This window comes from Crocodylus siamensis, chromosome 4, assembly GCF_052110815.1.
Source record: "Crocodylus siamensis isolate JL-2025a chromosome 4, ASM5211081v1, whole genome shotgun sequence".
NCBI classification, from domain to species: Eukaryota; Metazoa; Chordata; order Crocodylia; family Crocodylidae; genus Crocodylus; species Crocodylus siamensis.
Genome location: NC_143398.1, coordinates 82,148,825 through 82,171,540, shown reverse-complemented (window position 1 = coordinate 82,171,540; position 22,716 = coordinate 82,148,825). Strand labels below are relative to the sequence as shown.

General features: G+C 41.2%; 1 protein-coding gene across 3 annotated transcripts in view; it reads left to right on the top strand.

The window, feature by feature from the left end:
- The window catches only part of KITLG (KIT ligand), a 105,392-nt gene that overhangs the window by 63,739 nt on the left and 18,937 nt on the right, over positions 1-22,716 (top strand). For 2 of the 3 annotated variants that reach the window (XM_090042654.1, XM_090042653.1), the window contains exons 3-6: positions 839-901; positions 7,315-7,485; positions 12,729-12,891; positions 16,484-16,567. In XM_090042654.1, coding sequence (XP_089898780.1) covers positions 839-901; positions 7,315-7,485; positions 12,729-12,891; positions 16,484-16,567 — 481 coding nt within the window. The remainder of the gene's footprint in view (positions 1-838; positions 902-7,314; positions 7,486-12,728; positions 12,892-16,483; positions 16,568-22,716) is intronic. The other variant, XM_090042655.1, reaches the window with a different exon arrangement.

Below are 22,716 nucleotides of genomic sequence, written 5' to 3'. Positions count from 1 at the left end.
CTGACTGGGAGCATTAGTGAGCAGAAGTCAGGCAACAGCTTGCTTTCTTAGATTTACAGTTGGATTTTTTTTTTAAACGGATATTTGTTATTTGTAGAGGACAAATTGTTCAAGGTCTATTTGGGAATACCCTGTTTGAACGCTTGTCCACGTTACACCTCTCCTGTTACCATGTTACACTTTTCCTGTGTCCACATGACAAAAATTATCATGTGGACAGTTAAGTTAACTAAATCACATCTGTTTATCCACATTATCAGCTGATTTTATCGTTTTAGGGTTTTTTTCTTCACAGTAATTTAGAACACCTCTGAAATGTTTTATTTTTAGCTCCTAAATTTCTTCCATGGGGATTATTTTTATCATTTTAAATTTGTAATGTGGATCTGACTTATGCTTGGGTATACCCTGTTTGAACCATTATGAGTTACTTAAAGAATGAATATCTTGCTTCCCATATATGCTCCAGATATTTCCAGATAGGAGAACAGAAAAATGTACAGACATTCCTGCAATAACTAATTGAACCTGCCTCTCTAACTCTGCTCCTTCACAGCATCAGCTTCTTGGATACTGCTGAGAGATGATAATTGTGAATAAGATCAGTTCGGTTCTACAAAGAGTTGGGAAATATGGAGAAAGATATTTGCCTTTTAAGCAAATAAGAGCCAAATATAGGATCCCTAAACCCTGAGTTTTCAGGTGTTACTTACAACTAATAAGTAAATTCTAGAAATTGTCAACTGTTTTATACATTTTATGTAAATGCAGTGATTAAACTGAGCCTCGATTTTCTTAATAACATTAATATTTTATTACTATTTGTTTGTTGGTTTAGGTTGGAAATCTTCCAAATGATTATAGGATAACCCTTAAATATGTCGAGAAGATGGAAAGTCTGGTATGTACAAGCACTTGAAATCAATCTTAATAAAATAGTCACTGGAGATAATGATGGTCATATCTTTTTATACCTCTTATATGAAAGCTGCAGTCACTTAAAATCCTATTAATTAGAGGGTTCTTGAAAAAACATTACTTCACATTCAATTTAAGTATTTTATTATGAAAGTACTGTATTTACTTGAATAGAAGATGAGGTTTCCCCCCACCCCCCTCCATAAGCATGGGGGGAACCCCTCATCTTACATTTACATACTAAGTAACACCATAAAATACACTGTGTATCATTAAACTGCTGGCAAAAGCAGCACGTGTTCAGTAACAGAACCCAACTACGGAGCTGATTAAATGCCACTTGGCTCGTATTGGCCAACCTTGTTGTTTTTGTTTTTGTTTTGTTTTGTTTTGTTTTTGGCACCGGTCCTGGAAACACTGCAATACCAGGTCAATACATGGAGTGGACGGAGCACGCTTCACTTCCACCAACCAATACCAAAAAGAATCTGCTCAACCACATGGATAAGTTAGTGCAGTCTAGGTCATATTGGCCAACCACAAGAACAGATTAATACAGTTCATCTGAATATGATGTTACTGTTCATTGTGGACAGCCCCCCCATTAGTGCCGACTGTTTTTCTAGTCATGGTGAGCCAATACACTGAATACATTTCAACTTCCTCTTCACTTCACAGCTGAGCTGTGCCTTTCTTTCTCATTTGTAATCATTCTTGTTTCTTCACCAGACTGAGAGGCCAAGCAAACATTACCCAGACTATCTCTGTCATCCCCTCTCTCAGCATATGATTAGTGTGGCCCTGCCCTCCACAAGGAGGACCCAGACCAGGTTGCCCTGCACCTCAACTGCATATACTGACCAGGTTGCCCTACACCTCAACTGAATAGGAATAACACTGTTGCTTATATGAACAAAGAACTTCTTGCTAATTAGGTTTATGAAATGTATCATACCCATATATATCATACAATGTCTTTGTGACAAGATCTTGAATTTTACTGGTATTTCCACAACATGAATATAGATTCATAGATATTAGGGTAAGAAGGGGCCTCAGCAGATCAGTGAGTCTGACCCAGTGCCCTGGGCAGGAAAGAACACTGGGGTCAGATGCATGTCCAGTCTTCTCTTAAAGACCCCCAAGGTAGGGGAGAGCACCACTTCCCTTGGAAGCCCATTCCAGATTCTGGCAACCCTTACTGTGAAGAAGTTCTTCCTGATATCTAACGTGAATCTGTTCTCTGTCAGTTTGTGGCTGTTATTTCTAGTTACTCAGAGGGGTGCCCTGTTAAAAAAAAGCATCTCCCATTCGTTGCTGTCCCCCACCCCCCTCATAAATTTATAGACCGCCAAAGATCACCTCTCAACCTTCTCTTGTAAAGGCTGAAGAGATTCAGGTCCCTCAATCTCTCCTTGTAGGACCTAACCATATGAGTGGCCCTCCTCTGGACCCTCTCAAGGTAATCCACATCCCTCTTGAAGTGTGGCACCCAAAACTGGATGCAATACACCAGCTGCAGCCTCACTAGTGCCGCATAGAGGAAAAGTATCACCTCCCTGGACCTGTTTGTGATTCATCTGCTAATGCAGTTAGCTTTACTGATTACTTTATCACATTGAGTCATGTTCATTTTGACTCTGAGATCCCTTTCTGCTACAGTGCTGCTGAGAGGGTCATCCTCTAACCTGATAGCCTGCTAAGAGAAACCACAATATAGAGCAACTGATTGTTTCAATAATTATTTCCTTAATAAAGCTAATGGGGAGTAAGGACTATATTTTATTTCACTTACATAATATAGTACATGACTTATTTTGCCTGGATAATGCTGTAGTTCATAACTTAAAAACAATATTTTTCATAATTTTGCAGACTCTTTAAGTTCCATAAAATGACCTAATATTAGTTCTGGTTTTAGAGCAGTTAGCTTTCTTTCAGAGTACTTTAAGAAGAGGACCAAAATTCAACATTAAAAAAAGAACTATTTTCTTTGAAAGCCTTCATGTTGTTTGGTAGAAACATTTTGAGTGGAAGAAATGCCTAAGTAGAAATTACTTGGAGTGAAGGCAGGTGAAGGGGCAGGATTATTAGTAGAAGTTCAAGTCTGCCACCCTCCTAACTCCTGGTGATGATAGCTCAATGATCTATGTAAGTCAAATCATTCTTTACATTATATACTATCTCTAACAGAATTATCTAAGTAATGGAAATAGCAACAGTAAGCTGCTCGTAGCCATTGTTGTACAAAATTCATATTATAGAAATCAAAATCATGTATACTGTATGCATAATACAGGACTAATAATGTATTTTTGTCTTAATGTATTGTAGTCTTAAAACTATGAGCTGTTTTAGAAATATTCACATTTTGATATTGGGGAAACTCATAGGAAATAATATTTTCTAAAAACAGGTGACCTTCAATGAAAGAAGCTGATTGAGATAAGAGGGGTGGTAGCTTTTGCTGATAGGAGGAAACCTGGATATTTGTAGCAAAACCCCGTTATGGACCCCAGAAAAAGCCATTTAAATTTGCTGTTTTAAGCTAAAAGGATTCAGCAGAACTCTGAATCATATATGATACAATACTATTCGGTAAATTACATTTTTCCAAAGGAGTAACTGTCCAGCAACCACAGATGGTAACAATTTGCTATAGCCATAGGTCTGCAGTGCTCTTTCACTTTTAAGACATCGCGTCTTCCTTCATGTCTTCCTTTCTCCAGATGGAAGCCTCAGAGGATGCCGTATTTGAAACAAAAATTTTAACCTCTCTCATCCTTCCAGATCAATAAGGCACACTGAGGCACTGAGGGAAGCTGCCTGTCTGTGCTGCTTTCCCTTTATTAGCCTTAATTTCTGTCTGTGTAGTACCTTATGAAATAAGTTAACATAGGCTGCTTGCATACATTAAAACAAACAAACAAAAAAAGTAATTTACCAGAAGAAGCAGCATGTTACTTTGACCTGGCTCTGTAGCATCTATACAGATCAGGCACTTCAGCAGGCTTTTTTGGCGCCAATTTAATTGGCTCTTAGAGAAAAGCACCAAAAAAGCTCCACTAAAGCACCTGACCTTTACAGATGCTGCAGAGTTGGGTAGAAGCATATACAGATGTCAGGTGAACCAGGTCCAACAAAGATGCTACCTTTTCTGGGCATGTGTGGGAATGTGGGAGTGTACCAAGTTTAAAGTAAAGCGCTTTTTTTTTAAATCATCTACAAGCACCCTGAGAGTCTAAAATATCTTGTTTAAGAACTGTATTTTAAAACGCATGGTAAAATAACTTTAAACTAACCCAAACCAGAAATTTCTCATTAATTCCATGTTTGGTAAACTGATCAGGAACTTTACGTTTGTAATTATCACAGCTGTGTATGTACTAAGATCATATATTGTATGTAGCAGTTTGTTTGCTTGTTTGTTAATTAGTTCAATTTCCTTTGAATACATAACTAACATATAAGTTTGGGAGGGGGACTGGCCCAGTAAGTTTCCTGGCAGCAGTATGTGCAATTGGTAAAACATGAAACTTTCATGTCCAATGCATTAATGTCTTTCAGTAAAGTGTAATGTTTTTATTGTCATCATATCTTGTTGCCTCACTTCATAAAGACTAACATCCCATCGAACAGCAAGAAAGAAGTGGGAAGAAAAAGTGCCACAGTTTAGGATCATGTGGCAAAGGGGCAACTGAATAAATGGGCTTTGCACTGGGTTCTGACAGATCCCTACCCAGGCAAGGAAGAACAAGGAAGACTCCAGCAAATTCCCTGACTTCAGTTCAAAAGCCCACATCGAGCAACTGAGAACAGTGTCTCACTTGATTCCAGTCTTCATACTTGTCTAAATTGGGAAATGATAGCTAGGATAACAGGTCCCATACTTTATAGATGATTAAAAGTAGCAAGGTAAATTGCATCTGAAGCAGATGGAAAACTAATGTAGTGCATGTAACATGATGAGACTGACTCACGCCATTAAGCAGAAGGGTTGATGCATTATGCACTAGATGAAGCTTCTGAGTAGCTTTAAGAGTAGATTCAAATAGAGTGCTCTGCAGCAGTCTAACATGGAGGCTAAAAGGCATGGATGATTACAACAAGGTCTGACTTAGTGAGGAAAAAAGGCTGCAGTCTCTTAGCTAAGTGCAGAGAGAAAAAAGGTGAGCTGGGAGTATTAGGACAGTCAGGTAATAAGTACCAGTAGATATAAACCTGTTCAAAAGTTAGAATGTTTGTACCAATGGAACCGTAGTAAATTCCCTAAGTTCTTTAGCTGTTTCTTCCTGCTAACCCTCATCACATCCACATTTTTGCCACCTCATTCATCTCCCTTTCATTGCTAGGTACTGGGAAAGCAAGAAAGGTTTTGGACATAGCTGTGTGATTGGACTTGCCTTGAAACTGGGAACTTTGAGGCAAAAGCTAGAGGTAATTGCTGTCCTAGGCAGAAACTACCTTGGCCCAGTAAAGAATTACCCTGGATTAGAACCAGGGTAAAATTTCCTAGATCAGTGCAGATCTACTATAGTTCAAGGAATTTTGTCATGTAGCTGCATTTTTTTTTTCTTGGGACAGTTGGAGAGTCGTCATGTGTTCATGACCCTGTAAAACTTAAGAGTTGACTGACATCAGCATGGTAACATCTCTGTAGATCCAAACACCTCAGGTGTTCTTAAAAGACCTTGCCCATTGAACAGAAAGGACAACAAAGTGAAGCCCAACTGAAGCAAAACTCAGAGCATTAATCTTACACACTTCAGGTGCATCTATACATCACTCTACTGCATCGTAGCAATGTGCTACATCACCATACAGCATGCTACAGTGACATAGCACCACGTGTCTATAGCTATGTCACCATAGTGTTGTGCTCCCCAGGTATAGCATGATGCTACGATGGCATGGTGGTGAGAGCTAATCATGCACCATGCACACAGCACAGTAACTGCCCATACTGCTCCATGCTAGTACATCTCAAAAGGAAGGCACCGTAGCAATGTTGCCACACAGTGATGAGAAGACTGATAGAAAAAGGTAATTTCTGAGCCATGTTGGGAGGGTTGGAGGGGCACAGTGCCCCCCCCACCAGTTCCAGGGAAGACCAACACTGCTACTAAAAACACATCTTTCACAAGGGATGCCAAACCAAAGTTTGGTCAGTTGTAAACATTAAAGATCCCATGGCATTTATCAAGATTTGGGATACTGAACCAATTCCAATATTTTAAGTTCTATATACCTGTATATAGGAATCTATATTGCTCTTCACTTTCTTTTTAATCTTTTCTACCATGCTGTTATTATAAACTGTTATATACACTGTTATACACTTTAAAAATCTATTAATGTTATGAAGAAACTTCTATATACAAGTTAAATTGGTGTGTAAAGTCTCCCCCTTCCCCCTGGATAGGTATACTATGTATGTATATTCAGATAGACTGATTTATAGGGATTTAGATTTTCACTGCTTTTTACTTTGTTAATCAGATCCAAAATTTCTAAGTAGAAGTGTGCTAGATTTTATTACTTTGTATATGTGAATAAAATGATCTGGGAATCAATCAGCTATAGCTATACAAACTCAGTGACTTCATTGTGGTTGCATGGGTGTCATTGAGGGCATAAATTAAAAACGTTATCATTGTACTGATGTAACAGAGTTCATAAACTGTCCACCAAAAGATTTTATTAGTAAGGATACATAAGAAGGAAAAGTTTCAGATCAGTTTTCAAATCTAGAGTGAGTTTGCAGGGCTGGCATTTAGTGAGAATATGGGAAAGGAAGAAATTCCTTTCTGATAAATGGATCGAATTTGTTCATGAATGGATACAACACTAATGAAATCCTAAAATATCAGTTTTACAAATTTACTTTCTAGAACATAATTTTTACCTTAAAGAAAGAGCCTTCTGGATTAAGGATGCCAGATTAGTATAAAACACTGATAGTGGTAAAATGAAGATTAGGGAGATTTTTAAGAAAGTCTGGAAAACAATTGTGAGGAAGTTGTCATTAAAAAAAACTAGGTAAATGGCCAAATCTAGTATGGAAAGAGATTAACAGTGAAGCATGCCAGAGTTCAAATAGTCGAACTGGTGCCTACTTTTATTAGCAACTCACAAGAAGGAATAAGTTTGAACTGCAGACATTGCTGATAATATAACTAAGTCAGCCAATATTAGAGAGGAACATAAAGTTCTACAAAAGGACTGAAGAGAGAATCAGAACTACAACAGCAACTACATTTCAATTTAGACAAATGTAAGATAATACAGATTGGAAGAAACAATTTTATCTATTTTATCTTGCACCCTGTTACTTAACTGTTTTTTGTGCAAGTGTGGTGTTTAATCTACCTCTTTTTTTTTTATCCTCCTTGACAGCCTAATCATTGTTGGTTGCATTTGATGGTGCCTGAATTTTCAAAGAGTCTGAATAATTTGCTCCACAAATTTTCACAAATATCTGAAGCTTTAAGCAACCACTCAATCATCAATAATCTCACAAGGATAATTAATGATCTTATGGAATGTCTAGCATCAGATAAAAATAAGGTAAACTTCTAATACAGAATTTTCCCTTTTGTGCTGGATATTGTGTTTGGATTATTTGTGAACCAAAGTTCACAGTTGTGTTTTAAGAAAAAATGACTATTAGATCCTATATACTTTGTTCAAATGTTTGTGCTAGTTAATTTTTTATTCCTGTTTAGCTAACATCATCATGTTGTACTAAATGAACCTCTATGGCCAACCTAGAGATAAAACAATAGAAAAAAACCCAAAAAACCACTTACATGACTTCAAAGGGATGACCGTACAGGATAGTCAAACAGTCAGATATACTCAATAGTTTCTCAGTAGAATAGTCCAGAAATGCAACTCTCAACCTCAAAATAATTTATTCTGGTCTTTGCTTAGTATTAATTCTACACCAAGTAGTATATAAGCATTGATTCTCACTATACATCTAACTGAATGAATAATTTTGCTGAGTATCTCAATATAAGTTTAAAAGATGGTATGGTAAAAAAGACTATATTGACCTTACTTGTATATCACAATCAATGAACATCAGAAACCTTCATGATGGGTTTATGGACCTTCACACAAGGACAGACTATTTAGTTTAGTGAACATCATCTCAGCTTCAACTGACTGCTCTCCTGATGCCAATAGCTGCTGGAAGGACTCCAGGATTTTCACAGTAAGGGTGTGAGTCTAGCTCTGTTCCATATGAAACAAATAAAAACAATTAGCTTGTTAATAATTTTAAAATCCAATGTTACCGTAACTAATCACATTCATTATATAGCCCTAGGTACTTTGAGAAAATGGTTTGTATTAATATTAGGTTTAATCTGCAACAGTGACAAAGCTTCTATTGACTTCAAAAGGGCCAGGACTTCACTCTTTGAAATACCTATCTTTGAGTAGGTCTTAAATCATTTACAAAGGTCCCCACCTGTAACCATTCCCATTTCACAGAGTGAAACTGTGGACAGAGAAGTGAAGTTATTTGCCCAATGTCACAACATGAGACTATGGCAAACTCAAATCTACTGACTTGCAGTAGATTGCATTATCCCACTACTTTGCTACTAATAAGCTAATTAGTTAGCTCTGATAATCATGCTGTGGTCAAACTTTTGTTTGTTTTCATTTCAATCTTAATTTTGTTTGTCACTTTTATCAGTCTTCAATTCATCTATCTAAAATGTTCATATTTCCAGGTTGCCAATACAAGTCTTTTTTTTTTTGGTTTTTTGGGGTTTAAAATGTTGTGATTTAAAGAAGTTCTGTTAAGAACAATGGATTAACAAAAAGGAAATAGCATGTCTAATTTGAAGGAACTACTCTTTTTTTCCTGGCAAAAGAATAAGCCTACATCTCTAGGTGCAGCAAGGAAAAAAGAAAATAAACCAAGGACCCAACGATTAGAAACACATTCTTGGAATCATAGGGTACATCCAGATAATTGTGGTTGTGAGGTATATGGCACCGTAAACACATTTGGAGCCGCACATACCACACAGGCTGGTGTTCTTTGTGCTGCAAGGGCACATTGCCCAAGTATCTGCTGCTCCATTTTTTTTTCCTTTTTCTGTGGGTTTTTTTGACCCCTGGATATCTAGGGGTTAAAAAAAAAACAAAAACTGGGGGGGGGGGGAACCCCAGAGCAGCACACACTTGGGCAGCATGCACTGCTCAGAAGCAGTGCCCAGCCACCCGGAACCACACTCTGGCTGCCAGCCAGGCTCTGCCCTGCAGGATTGCCACAGCTGCAGCCCTGGGAGGCCCCCAAGCAGCTACGAAAGGCTGCTGGGGCCAGCACAGTGCTGGTACCAACCTCCCCTACTCCATCCAGGGTAACTTGCTGCACACCAAAGTGCGTATGGTATGAATGTTCTTCCAGGACAAGTAGTTGTGATGCAAGGTGCACTGCTGCTACTTGTCCCTGGGGAAACAAACATTCACAGATGTCTGGATGTGCCCATAGTGCCTAAATGCCATGCCCCAGGAGAGTGAACTAGATCAGGGTTGAGTGCTTAGGATCCCTGTGCTGTTCATAGGAGAGCTGGGGCCCTCCCAAGTGTTAAGCACCTAGGGAGGCATTTACAGCTAGCTACAAATAGGAATCACTATGCACAGAGGGGTGTTTGAACTCCTCCTCCTAAAGGTATAGGCATGTGTCTCAAGACAGCACCTGAGATGCATCCAGCTTTTTTAGCTCTCAAGCACAAGAGTGGAGGCATCTACTTGAACTAGGACACCTAACTACCAGCAGCTTTGACTTCAGTATAAAACACAGCCACCTCACAACTACTTTTGAGCATAGCTTCTGGTTGTAGTGCTTGCCTTTTTTACCATAGCAAATGGGTCTCACTCAAGGAGTAGGAGTTTCATGGTTTGGGGGACTCAAACCCACATCTTATATTTTCCAGGAGGGTACCCTGAACACTAATACAGCTACCCTGAGTTAGGATTTTTCCCCTACTTTTTCTGTTGAAGTGGGGATGACCACTAGGAAGCCAAGCATGTTCTGCTCATGGAACCTAAGGCTTCAATTTGTAAACGGAAGAGGAAGTAAAAAGAAACCTTAATCTGTAGCCCAGTAACAAAGACACTACCTGGAAGGGGGGAGTTCTGGGTCTCAAATCCAGCTAGCTACAAACTGAATAGTTTATATATTTTGCAGACTTTTGCTAAAAGCAGACATTATTCTGACAGCTGGACTAAAACCCAGGGGCTCCTAGGAGGCCACTTTCCCCAACAGCATTAGGCTTCCTCTTGTTTGCTTTTCCTCTGGTCCTAGAAATCTTATACTCCCACCTTTCTAGTGGGCCATCTTCAATAGGAGAGGATGAAGGGGTCCCCATTTATGTTAGCCAATGGCTTTTTGGTTAGAGCACTTGACTAGAAAGTGAGAGAGTTGAGTTTGAGTCCTCTCAGAATAAGGAGGACCTATAACCCAGGCCTCCCGTTTTCTGGGCAAATGTTCTAACTACTAGGCTACTGGGCAAAAAAATGAGCTCCATTTCATCCTCTTTCAGCAACATTTTGTATAAATTACATGTACACTGTCACCATCAAAGAATCATTAGGTATACTCTGGTCACCATAGGAATTTGGAACTTAAAATATTATAGTGATCTGGATTAATTCAGATGTTAGATGAGAGTTATGTGCTTAAGTGGCTGATATAGATCACTAGCCTAAGACAAGACACCCTGGTATCTTTTCAGGCCAAAATGAAAATACCTAATGAGTTTAAGTAACCGTATGGCTTTGATTAATGTTGAACAAAATCACTTTTGTGATTTACATACTGAAATTTCACCTAAGTCATAGTTAGATACCTACAAGGTTGATTTGTTTTACCTGTGTTCTTAACTTCCCTATCCTTATTTGGAATAAAAACTAGCCTAGGCTGAATTTGAACTGGTGTGATAAGCAACTGCCGTCATAACAGACAAAGTTGTTGTAAAAATAAAAATAAATAAAAAAAGAAAGGAAAAACTAACATATTCAGTATTATCAGTCAAGAGTCCAATGTTTTTACTGAACATATTTTTTCAATAGACATTGCAGTAACTGGGTTTCCTCAATTAAGGGCCCTGCTCTGATTTGCAGACGCACCCCAGAGAGGCAGACTGGTAGATCTTAGGGTGTAGTTACATACTACAGTTTGCACATGCTAACTCTAAGAAATGTTAGGCAGTATGAAAATTAGCATGTGCTGTGAGCAGCTGCATGTTATGAGTTTATGCCCATTAATGTGCAGAGCTCTGACCTGTTGCTGGCGAGCTGGGGCATGGCTGGGAGCTGCCAATTCTGCACTGTAGCCACCCACCTGGCCAGCTGTCTAGCAACAGTATAGCTTCCACTGTATAAGCAATGCAGGTTCCAGGATCAGGTCTATGCCACCCCCACTCAGTGGAGCCTGTGTGGCCCCTTCCTGCTCAGGTTAGGTTTATTGCAGGTCCTCACTCACTCACCTCCCTATTTACCTGCCACCCCACTGCTCTCAAAGTTCTTCACTCACCTGTGCTGCTGGCTCCATCTCAGGGATGAAGGCTGCTCCTGTCTTGTTCCAGTGCTGCATGTGGGGCTCGGCTCAGCCCAGAGAGCAGCAGCAGCAGATGGTGAGTGGGCTCCCCCTCCTTGCCTTTTCCCAGGCAGAGGGGGGACACCCAGGGGAAGCAGGCAGGGAGGGAGAGCCTATTCACTGCTGCTGCTCTCCCAAGCTGAATCCAGCCCCTGCATGTTTCCTAACAGCTTTGGAAGTAGCAGGGGCAGGGAGGGGAAACCTTCTTTCCCACCACTGCTGCTCCTCTTAGGGCTGAGCCCAGCCCCTGCACAGCACCTGGAGTGGAACAGGAACTTCTTTTGCCTCTGGGACAGCATGTGCAGTAATGTGAGTGGGGAGCCAGGAGCTGGGGAAATGCCCTGAAAAGGAGGTGGGAGGTGAGCTCAAAATGAAAGTGGAGGGGGAAGAAAGAACATGGTAGGGGATGTGCCTCTGAGTGAGGAGGGGAAGAATTCTACCTGCTATAGGACTCCCTCAGGTGCCAGCTTTCTCTGGCTGCCACATTACAGCAGTAGCACTCCAGAGGATAGATTGTCCACCTTGTGGGGGAAGGAGGGACTTGGAGCAATGCATCCTGGGATTCTGAATTACTGCTTTCAACCTATATTGGCCCCATGTTGCAGTCTAATGTTACTGCAACATGAGCTACCTAAGATGAGCTAGAAAGAAACCTCATCTAAAGAGAAGTAAATTGAGATGCTCAGATCCCACTTAGCTTGACTTTTCCTGCCTTAACTTTTGGATACTCCCTTTTTAAAAGCCCTTTAAAAGTCCAACTGATTGTATTTCATTGTCCAGTATTGTCATAATTATAGCTCCTTATTATAGTTGAGTATCATGTTCACATTAAAAGGATCAAACATACCTTGCAAAATTTCAAGTGCTTCAGACAGTTTCTAACAAGGAATTAAAACATAATCTTGCATTATCTGTTATGGTGGGAGACGTAAATGTACATTTTTGTGACACATATGCAAAGGCTGGATTGAAAACATTAGCTTTTAAAAGCAACTCTTGAGTTTAAGTTTTCAGTGCTAAGTTTGAGATTTCTGCAGTTAATATGGAACTCCACAACCAAAAATTTTAACTGCATTCTTGTTACCTGTTAATATTCTTTTTATAAAAAACCTATTGTCTATATAGTAAACCACAATGCTTGAAATAAGTACTTGGACCTTTTAATACAGAACTCTATATTTTCCTCTAGAATTTTAAAAAAGAAAGCGACCACCTCTATAAAGAAGGCAAGTTCATTCCTGAGGAATTCTTTAGGCATTTTAACAACATCATTGAAGCCTTTAAGACATTTTCAGAAATATCAGATTATGATGACTGTGTTCTGCCTTCAACAACAGAAACACCACTTAATGGTAAGATAGTAAAATGAATCCCATTTTAGTTGGGCCACATTTCCAGCTGCTCTAAATGGGCATATTGTCTTTTACTAAAATATTAGAGGATCCCATTTGTTATCTTCAGATATCATAATATCAGTGACTACCAACTCTAAGACTTTTACATCTGCTATGAATACTAAGGAATTAATTATAGTACCCAAAAAACTATAATGAATAGTGCTGCTACTATAGTAATACAATTTAAATTATTTAAGTGTACTCTCTTAAGATTGTGATCACTTCAACAAAGACAATATCCCGGGTTTTGTCTTTACAATGCTATAACAGCTGTATTTATCTTGTGCTTAACTTGAAGAATTAATTGATCTTTATGAAAATGACTTACGACTATTCAGAAAACTCAGAATTGAATATAAGGTAGAAAGTAAGTCCAAATGATCCTACCGGACCAGAATAAAGTATAATTTTGTACCTTATTAAAATCATCTCTTAATTTTTACTACTCTCCCTGAAGAGGGGGTGGGCAAAATCATGAATATATGGTACTGAAAATTTAAGAAGCTTGTCTTAAATTACTATGGTTTCATACATGTATCCTCATTGTCATTCTTCAAATTAATGGATGCCTAGCTGCTTAATTTTTTTGGATCTCATGATGGCTCTTACACCCAATGGAAAAAAGGGGTCATCACCAGGGATGACTATTCTGCAGTTGCTCGGGGATGTAGGCGGGTAGTTAGGAAGGCCGAGGCAGAGATGGAACTGGGGCTAGCTTCCCAGATTAAGGACAATAAGAAGTCCTTTTTTAAATACGTAGGGTGTAAAAAGAAGATCCTGGGTAATGTGAAGCCCTTGCAGGACGCCATGGGAAACTTGGTCGTCACACCAGACAGCAAAGCTAACATGTTTAATGATTTCTTTGCCTCCGTCTTCCTAAGTAGGGACCAGAACAGCCACCTCCCTGCTGGGCCCCCCTCGGGCCCCGGGGGAGGCACACCTGGGCCACGGGTTAGCGAAGATTTAGTTAGGGAGCTTCTGGAGGGGTTGGACGTATTCAAGTCAGCCGGCCCGGATGATCTCCACCCTAGAGTTCTAAAGGAACTGGCTGAGGTCATTGCAAGTCCCCTGGCACAACTTTACGAGCACTCATGGTGCTCTGGTGAGGTACCGGAGGACTGGAAGAGGGCCAACGTGGTCACCATTTTCAAAAAAGGCAGGAAGGAGGACCCAGGAAACTATAGGCCGGTTAGTCTTACCTTGATCCTAGGCAAGCTGTTCGAGAAAATTATGCTGGCACACATCCAGGAGGGGCCAGCAGGGGACTGCATGCTTAGGGGCAACCAACATGGGTTCATTAGTGGCAGATCCTGTCAGACCAACCTGGTGGCTTTTTACAACCAGATCACCAGATCGTTAGACACAGGGGTAGCAGTGGATATAATCTTCCTGGACTTCCGGAAGGCTTTTGACACTGTCTCTCACCCTGTTCTCATTAAGAAACTGAGGGGCTGTGGTGTAGACACCCGCACAGTCAAATGGGTCGCCAACTGGCTGGAGGGCCGCACCCAGAGGGTGGTAGTGGATGGGTCCTTCTCAACCTGGAAAGACATGGGCAGTGGGGTTCTGCAGGGCTCGGTCCTTGGGCCCGCACTGTTCAACATCTTCATCAGTGATTTGGACGAGGGGGTAAAAAGCACCCTGTTCAGATTTGCTGATGACACTAATATGTGGGGGGACGTGGGCACACTGGAAGGATGCAACAGGCTACAATCAGACCTAGACAGGTTACAAGGGTGGGCAGATGAGAATAGGATGGGTTTCAACACAGACAAGTGCAAAGTGATGCACCTCGGGAGGAACAACCGGCACCATACCTACAGGTTAGGGAACTCCCCTCTTGTCAGCATGGAAGCGGAAAGGGATCTTGGGGTCATCATTGACTCCAAGATGAACATGGGCTGGCAGTGTGGGGAGGCAGTTAGGAAGGCCAACCGCACCTTGGCATGCATCCACAGATGCATCTCGAGCAGGTCCAAAGAGGTGATCCTCCCCCTCTATGCGGCACTGGTCAGGCCGCAGCTGGAGTATTGCATCGAGTTCTGGGCGCCACACTTCAAGAGGGATGTCGACAGCATGGAGAGGGTCCAGAGGAGGGCCACTCGTATGATCGGGGACAACAGGGCAGCCCCTATGAGGAGAGGCTACGGGACCTGAACCTGTTCAGTCTCCACAAGAGAAGGCTGAGGGGGGAATCTAGTGGCCTGTTATAAACTAGTCAGAGGGGATCAGCAGGCATTGGGGGAGTCCCTGTTCCCCCGAGCACCACCAGGAGTGACCAGGAATAACGGTCACAAGCTGGCAGAGGGTAGGTTTAGGTTAGACATCAGGAGGCGCTACTTCACGGTCAGGGCAGCTAGGTTCTGGAACCAGCTTCCAAGAGAAGTGGTGCAGGCTCCTACCCTGGGGGTGTTTAAGAGGAGGTTAGATGAACATCTTGCTGGGGTCGTTTGACCCCAGTATTCTTTCCTGCCATGGCAGGGGGTCGGACTAGATGATCTACTCAGGTCCCTTCCCACCCTAGAAACTATGAAACTATAAACTCTGAAACAGTTAGAGGGGCCAAAGTCTGGAACGGGCTCCCAAGGGAGGTGGTGCCCTCCCCTACCCTGAAGGTCTTCAAGAGGAGGTTGGATGGGCATCTGGCTGGGGTCATCTCACCCCAGCCCTCTTTCCTGCCTATGCAGGGGGTCAGGCTCGATGATCTATTGAGGTCCCTTCCAACCCTAACATATATGAATCTATGATTCTTCATCACTGAAGAACTCATTCTTGATCTTGAAATAAGGCCTAGGGCAGCATATGCAGATGCACAGTTACATTAATAAAACTTGAAGTAAGTTATTGCCATAATCTAAGGATTTAAGGGTTTGTCTAAACATGAAGTTATTCTGGAACATCCATAACAAGAGAGATTCTGGAATAGTTCCATATATGAACACACTGGGATTGTCAATCAAACCTATCTGGCTATCTAGGGCTACTGCCAAAGAAATGACCATTGCCCATTCACTTTCACTCTGCAGACAGCCAAGCCTAACAATTAGATAAGGCAAATGACCTTAGAGCCACTCACAATGTGTAGGGGATGCACGCGGGTGTGCTGCCGACACTGCTGGCAGTGTCTGTGAGAGGTCGCCATGCACCCCCAGCCTCAGGAGGCATGAGGCATTCATGCTTAGAGCAACTTCAAGTGGCTTCAAGGATACACCCAAGCACCAGTCTCAGGCTCTCTGCCTAAAGAGAATGATACTGGGCTGTACACCTTGGGTTTCTGAGGGCTTCTGACTGCCATCTACTATAACTAATTGTCATGCTTACACATATACAGAGTAGGAGTGAGTTGGTAGGGTTTATTTCTTTGGTGCTGTTCCATATTAGGTGATATAAACAAGCCTACTTATTGCAGTATACATGTCTTTTGCTCCAGCTTCGCTTTCTACTTTCTGCATAATCAGAGCAAAGTAGCCACCTTTAGCCTTTTTTATAAAGGAAGCTATATTTTGTTTACAGTTGTATTATACTGACACACTCATTTTCTATTTAGATTCCAAGGTCACTGAAACAAAGCCATTTTCATTACCTCCTGTTGCTGCCAGTTCCCTTAAGAATAACAATGATAGCAGTGTCCGTAAGTACTACGACTGAACTAAATTAATGCATATCTCCATTTAACACAAATAGTTAATTTTTTAATGAACATTTAAGAACAAAAGAGTCTTAATTGTGCAACTCAGATGGATCAGATTAATATCCAGTGGTAAACTGCATACAATGTATTACACCAAAATAGAATGATCTGATCGTCAGACTCCAGCTGTGCTTTGCAGTGGGTTGGAGAAATGAGAGAATACAGGAAACCCTCACTATTTGTGGTTTTGGCATTTGCAGTTTCAGATATTTGCAAATCCCAAACTCGCATTTTAAATACACTTTATACATTTACAGGAGCTCCTCTGGAGCTCCGCGCTTGCTGCTGCCAGGTTCCCGTCACCTCTGCCGCACTCCTGCCATTGTCGCCAGAGCCGTGCCTCCCCCGCTAGCTGCCGGGGCACTGCATTCATGAATGCAGTGCCTTATTCATGGATTTCACCATTCACAGGGGATACAAGAACATATCCCCTGCAAATGGAGATGGTCACATGTACAAATTTTTTCACTGTCATTCACTAATGTCAGGATTCACTAACCACAGGCCCTCAACAAATTAAGCTGCTCCAAATGTATTAATAGATACAGGATAAAAATATTTCATATTGTTAGCTTAGCTTTCCTGAGTCAGCCTTATGAAATTAAAATAGTTGCTTTACTATGTCAGGCTCCATTCAACCTAAACCAGTGAGTGTTTTCACATAGCATATTTGGCCATGTTCAGATAGAAAGAGATGGAAATTAGCTTGACATGAGTATAATGCCCTGTTTAACTTGCAAGAAGCAAGGCTTTTTTAGGGTGATATCTTCTATTGAACCAACTGCATAGTTGGAATAGAATTAGACAAGCTTAAAAATGCAAGATATCTAACTTGTGCATTTTTGAGGGGTGAAACATAAAAGTATTTAAATATAAACTTTTGGGCCAAATCCTATTTCACATCTAAGATACTTCAGTGCAGTCTTATTCCCCTACTCAAATCCCTAAAAAAAATAATTAAAAGAATCCCTAAAAAAAATAAAGAGGTAAATTCTTTCCTCACTGCTACTTATGACTTAAGATTAAGGTTAAAATGAAGGCTCCTTAGAAACATAACACATTAATTTTTTAAGGTAGAACGGGAGTATGTTTAGGCCTTTGGATTGATTTTTAACTTGTTTTAAATCTAAAACAATTTTACTTATCTCAACTTTAAAATATACTTTAGATCTAGTAAGCCCTCAGACCAAACAATTAGACCAGATATAAAATCACCAATTCCTTTCAGAGTCAGAGCCCTGTCCATGTCCGAGGTGTTGCTGATATTTGTGGGAGATGTCTGAACGGGTCCTGAATGGACCATTTCCAGGCACAGAGGAGGAACGTATGTTCTGACATCTTGTATTTTCTCTCTATGGGGGAGGCCCTGAGAACATCACCTAATTTGTCCAATTCTGGCCATGTCTACATGAGATGCCAACTGTGCAGTTGTTACTGTGCAGTCATTCAGTATTTGCATACCCAAGTACTAAGTGACTGTGCAGTAACTGGCACAGTAGCATCTCCACATGGCTTCCTGGTGATGCTGACTCTACAGCAGCCCATTACTACTGCGCAGTAGCTTTGCGTCTCAGTTCATGCCCCACGATGATACTGCACAGTACTAACGTGCTACTGTACAGTAAGCATCCTGTGTAGATGCTGCCTCTGAGTTGGAGTGGACAAAGAAGACATCAGAAGCTTGAAGGAACATGGTGTGCAATGAGGGAAATAGGAAGCAGACAATTCTTAGCAAGGAAAGGATCTTAGGCAGAACAAGGAGCAAGGGAAGCTTAGGTTGGATATTAGGAAAAACTTTCTTACTAGGAGTGTGGTGAAGCACCTACAGAGGTGGTAGAGCCTCCATCCTTGTGTTTTTTTTTTAAGGCCCTGTTCAAAAAAGCCCCTGTTGGAATGATCTAGTTTGGGATGGTCCTGCTTTGAGCAGGTGTTGGACTAGAGGTCCCTTTCAATCCTAATTTTCTATGATTCTGCTTAGTTGTTCTTGATACTATGCCAAAAGTAATTTCTTTCTCTGCCAGCATCTCATCTTAGGGTATAATAGTTTCCCTTGTTCCTTTTTCCCAGAATCAGCCATGGCACACTATACATTTCTTTCTAACTTACTCTACGTGCTTCATGTGTATCTGATTGAATTATGTGTTAGTACAGTATAAAGCCTGTTGCTGCTTGTGCTGAAGAAGGCAACATGTTATAGTCTGCTGTGATGAAGGGAAAATGTGCAGCTCCTGGCAGTGAGACAGGAGAAGTTACTAAGAACAAGATACTTCCCCCCAGTATTGTGCCAGCGGGGATTAGTTAACACAGCACTTTCTTGCCTACAATTCTGCTCTTGGCTCTGTCTCCTTCTGGCTCAAGCACACCAGCTCTTCACTTTCTCAGCCTTGGCTCTCATTGCCCTGCCTGCTTCCAAGTCTTTAGAAGGGATGATTGGGTAATACGTGACTTGGAGCAGTCTCTGCCTACCTCCCTACATAGAGGTACCCATCACAGAGGGGGCAGTAATAGCAACTAACAGTTTTCATTAAAATAATTTTAAAATGTGCGCACAAAAAGCTTGAGAGGAAAACATTGAAAACATTTGAAAAAGCACGCAAAGGGGGGAATCAGGAAAATAAATCCCTCTACTGAAACCACATTAAGACAATGGATAAATTACGTGAAAATTTTCACGAAAAACATTGCCAGAGCTTATGACCATTTCTCTCTACAATCCGATATTTTTAAGAAGAAAAAGGTTTCAATAATTTTAGACTATTTTTATAGAAATTCTTTGTGTTTACAGTCGTACTCTTCCAGGTGAATGACAGATTATGCATATTGCATCTATTAATAAATCTGCTTACAGGAAAAAAATGACTTGGAGACTGCTTTGAATTCTAAACAGCACTTGGTAAAAATGTGAAATGCAAAAGAATAATTTAAAATGGAACTCTGTGTATCGTATGAGGAAATTAGCTTTATTTAAGGGTTTTTTACATTTTGAATCAATGTTTATTTCAACAGCTGTGTTTAAGAACTTTTCTGCAGCTTAATAAAATTAAAATGTAAGTAAATCAGTGTGCTCTCAGAATGCAGAAAGGAAAAAATTCCATCAGTCATCTTAAGCTCCTTTCCTCCTCTCTTTTCTGAACAAGATTTACACTAAATATATCCTACTTAAACTAACCGAAGAATAAATGGGAATCCAGGCAATTGATCCCATCCTCATTTTGTCTGGATGATAGTTGTGCTATATTAATCAGGTTGTATAGGATGTGGGGCTATTATATGTTTCAGTATACTTCTCCTTCCGCCTACCCCTAAATAAAATTGTTTACTGAAAAAAGATAAACTCATCTTGTTCAGAATGGTGCTTTACTTTTGTATTTCACCATCTATCTTATTGAATTTTTTAAATAAATATTTAACTTGCAGTACTGCCAATTGTTCAATTGTTGTGTACAAAAGGAGGGCAGAGAAAGTGCTTCAAGGATGTCTTCAAGGTCAACTTGAAAAAATTGAGTCGGGACCCTCCGAATCAATTTGGAGAGAGTCAATGATTCATACATAGACACAGCTTTATATGTTTTTTCTACATATCTCAAGGTACCAGGTGGCTCACCAATGCTCAGATGGTGGGGCAGATGGAGCATTGAATGGGAGCATGGGAGGGAGGGGGTCCCCAGCTCACTCAGTGATGGACCCAGAAGTGGACCAGAAGCATGTCCAGTCCACTACCATGTCCACCATGGAGCGTGCAGGGGACCACCTGTGGCTCAGCAACTGATACCTCCTGGGTCTGGGGGGCATCTGGGGTCCCCCCATGGCCGATCGCTGAGCCGGAGGGGGTCACCTGTGAGTATGTGGGTCCCTCCCCTCCCCCGCGCTCCTTTGGGACAGTCCATCCACCCCACCAGTCATGCCTGGTACCTCAAGGTATGTAGAAAAAACATGTAAAGGTGTGTCTGTGGCCAAATCACTGATTCCTGAAACTGGAATCAAATCTTCAGATTTGGATTCAGCCGAACTGAATCCAAACAGTGATCCAAATCAACTAATGGAATCACTGTCCCCTGAATTGGGTCAAATCTGAATCCAAATAGAATACAGCCCGCTTCGCACACCCTACTAAGGACCCAATACCGTGAAGTGCTAAGTCAGAACCAATACTTCTGAGTAGTATAAGGAAGCTTCAATTCTCACTCACTTTAATGAGGGTTAACAGTGCCAAAACCTGTCAGCATATGCCCCTTAGTAACTTACTGTTACAGAGCTTTCAAGTTCCTAATGTACTGTGTAGGGATTTTACAAAGACTGCAAACTACATGTTCCATTCAGACCACACTGACCTCCTCATGGGGCTCTCAGTCTTAAACTCATTTGTGCTTGCAGATTACCTCCTCTGGATCCTACTCCTAATGTTAATTATAATAAATCTTAAATTCATTTCAGCTTGATAGAGTTCTCAAGTTCACTCCAGTAAGATGACAGACTTTCTAATCTCTGAGGAATTCATTTCCGAGTATTCATTTTATTTGTGTAAGTCTTGGAAGGAAGGAAGTACCCCTGTCATGTATCAGCTGCTTCTATTTGAGTCTTGAGGCATCAGGCTTGTACTGATGCGTACATATAGATCTTAAAGAATTTATAGACATATTCAGAGGAGAACTTTACATTCTGAGAGGGAGTCAAAACTATGTCTATATTTACTATGCTCTGTCATAACAAATTCTGACTTCAGAATGCAGCCACCATGACCGCCAAACCATTAGAAGGCACTGGTGGCTGAAGGGACCCAGAAGTCAGCTGGTATGACAGTGTCTACTCCTGCCTGTTCCCAGGTGGCAGCAGAGGCATTACTCCACTTGGTAGAGGGAATATAACTCTGCCATAACAAAGAAGATTTTGATGTAGATGCACTGAGAGTTCTATCAGCAGACCTGGAGTTCTTCTAGCATCACTAGTGTAGTGTAGACAATGCCCAGCAGTAATAACTTGTGGTAACTGCAAACCCCACTCACAATACCAGCACAATTTGTACATTCTCTAAAATCAATATAACTGGTTGTCAGAATTTACCTTCATGGAATGCAACTTTATATAACTTTATACTGTTGACCCTAAGAGGAATACCATTTGGAGTCTTCTACACTGATAGGGTCTCCCATTGCAGTAAGGTCAAAGGTGAGGTATCGGAGGAAGAGGAGTCCAACATAACATAAAGATTTTAATGGTGGAGCAGGCAGATGAAGAAAGCATACTTCTCAGTGGCTGCAAAGATGGATGAAGACTGCAGTGGAAGAGTAACCCCTGTCCACTTGGATCTCCTTGTCATTGGACACAGTTTTCTCCTCCACCAAGATCCATGTTCTTGCCAATGTGCAACAGCCTCGTCGCATAAAACAGGTCAGGCACAGGCACAGGCTTCTCCCACTGGATCCAACATCTATCACAGTCAGCAACCACCAGTACCCATAACCTCTACAAAGTCTCCTGACAATGGATGAGTGGTGACAAGTACAAAATGATCACCAGGAGTCTCTACTCATGGATCCACATGCAGGCAGCTTTACCCTTGGAATGGGACAGGAGGGTGATTTGGCAGCTGCAAATCCAACTGAGCAATCCTTTTTAGGATTCCCTCTACTCACCCTGTATTGGGAGGGGGCTTGAAAAGGTGCCCCAAACATAGGCTGTCCCGCCTTATCTTACCCCACTAGATAGCTAGTTCCAGGGGATCACTTGAATTGCAGTCAAAACACAAAAAAATCCTTTGAATCCTGGAATGTACGAACCCTAATAGATGGCCTGAGCAGCGATGGACCAACATGTAGAACAGATATTGTCACCTGAGAACTCTCATGATACAACACTGATATCATTGCTTTCAGCAAGACCAGATGTGCAGACATAGGCCATTTGATGGAGGAAGGGGTTGCTATGTGTTCTTCCAGACAGGGAAACCTGCAAACAACAGGCAAATGCACAGAGTTGGTTTCACCATTAAGAACTGGATTGTCAGCCAAATGACTGAATTTCCTGTTGGCATTAATGAACGCCTCATGACTCTCCACCTCCAATGGACCAACAATTTATGTGCTACTGTC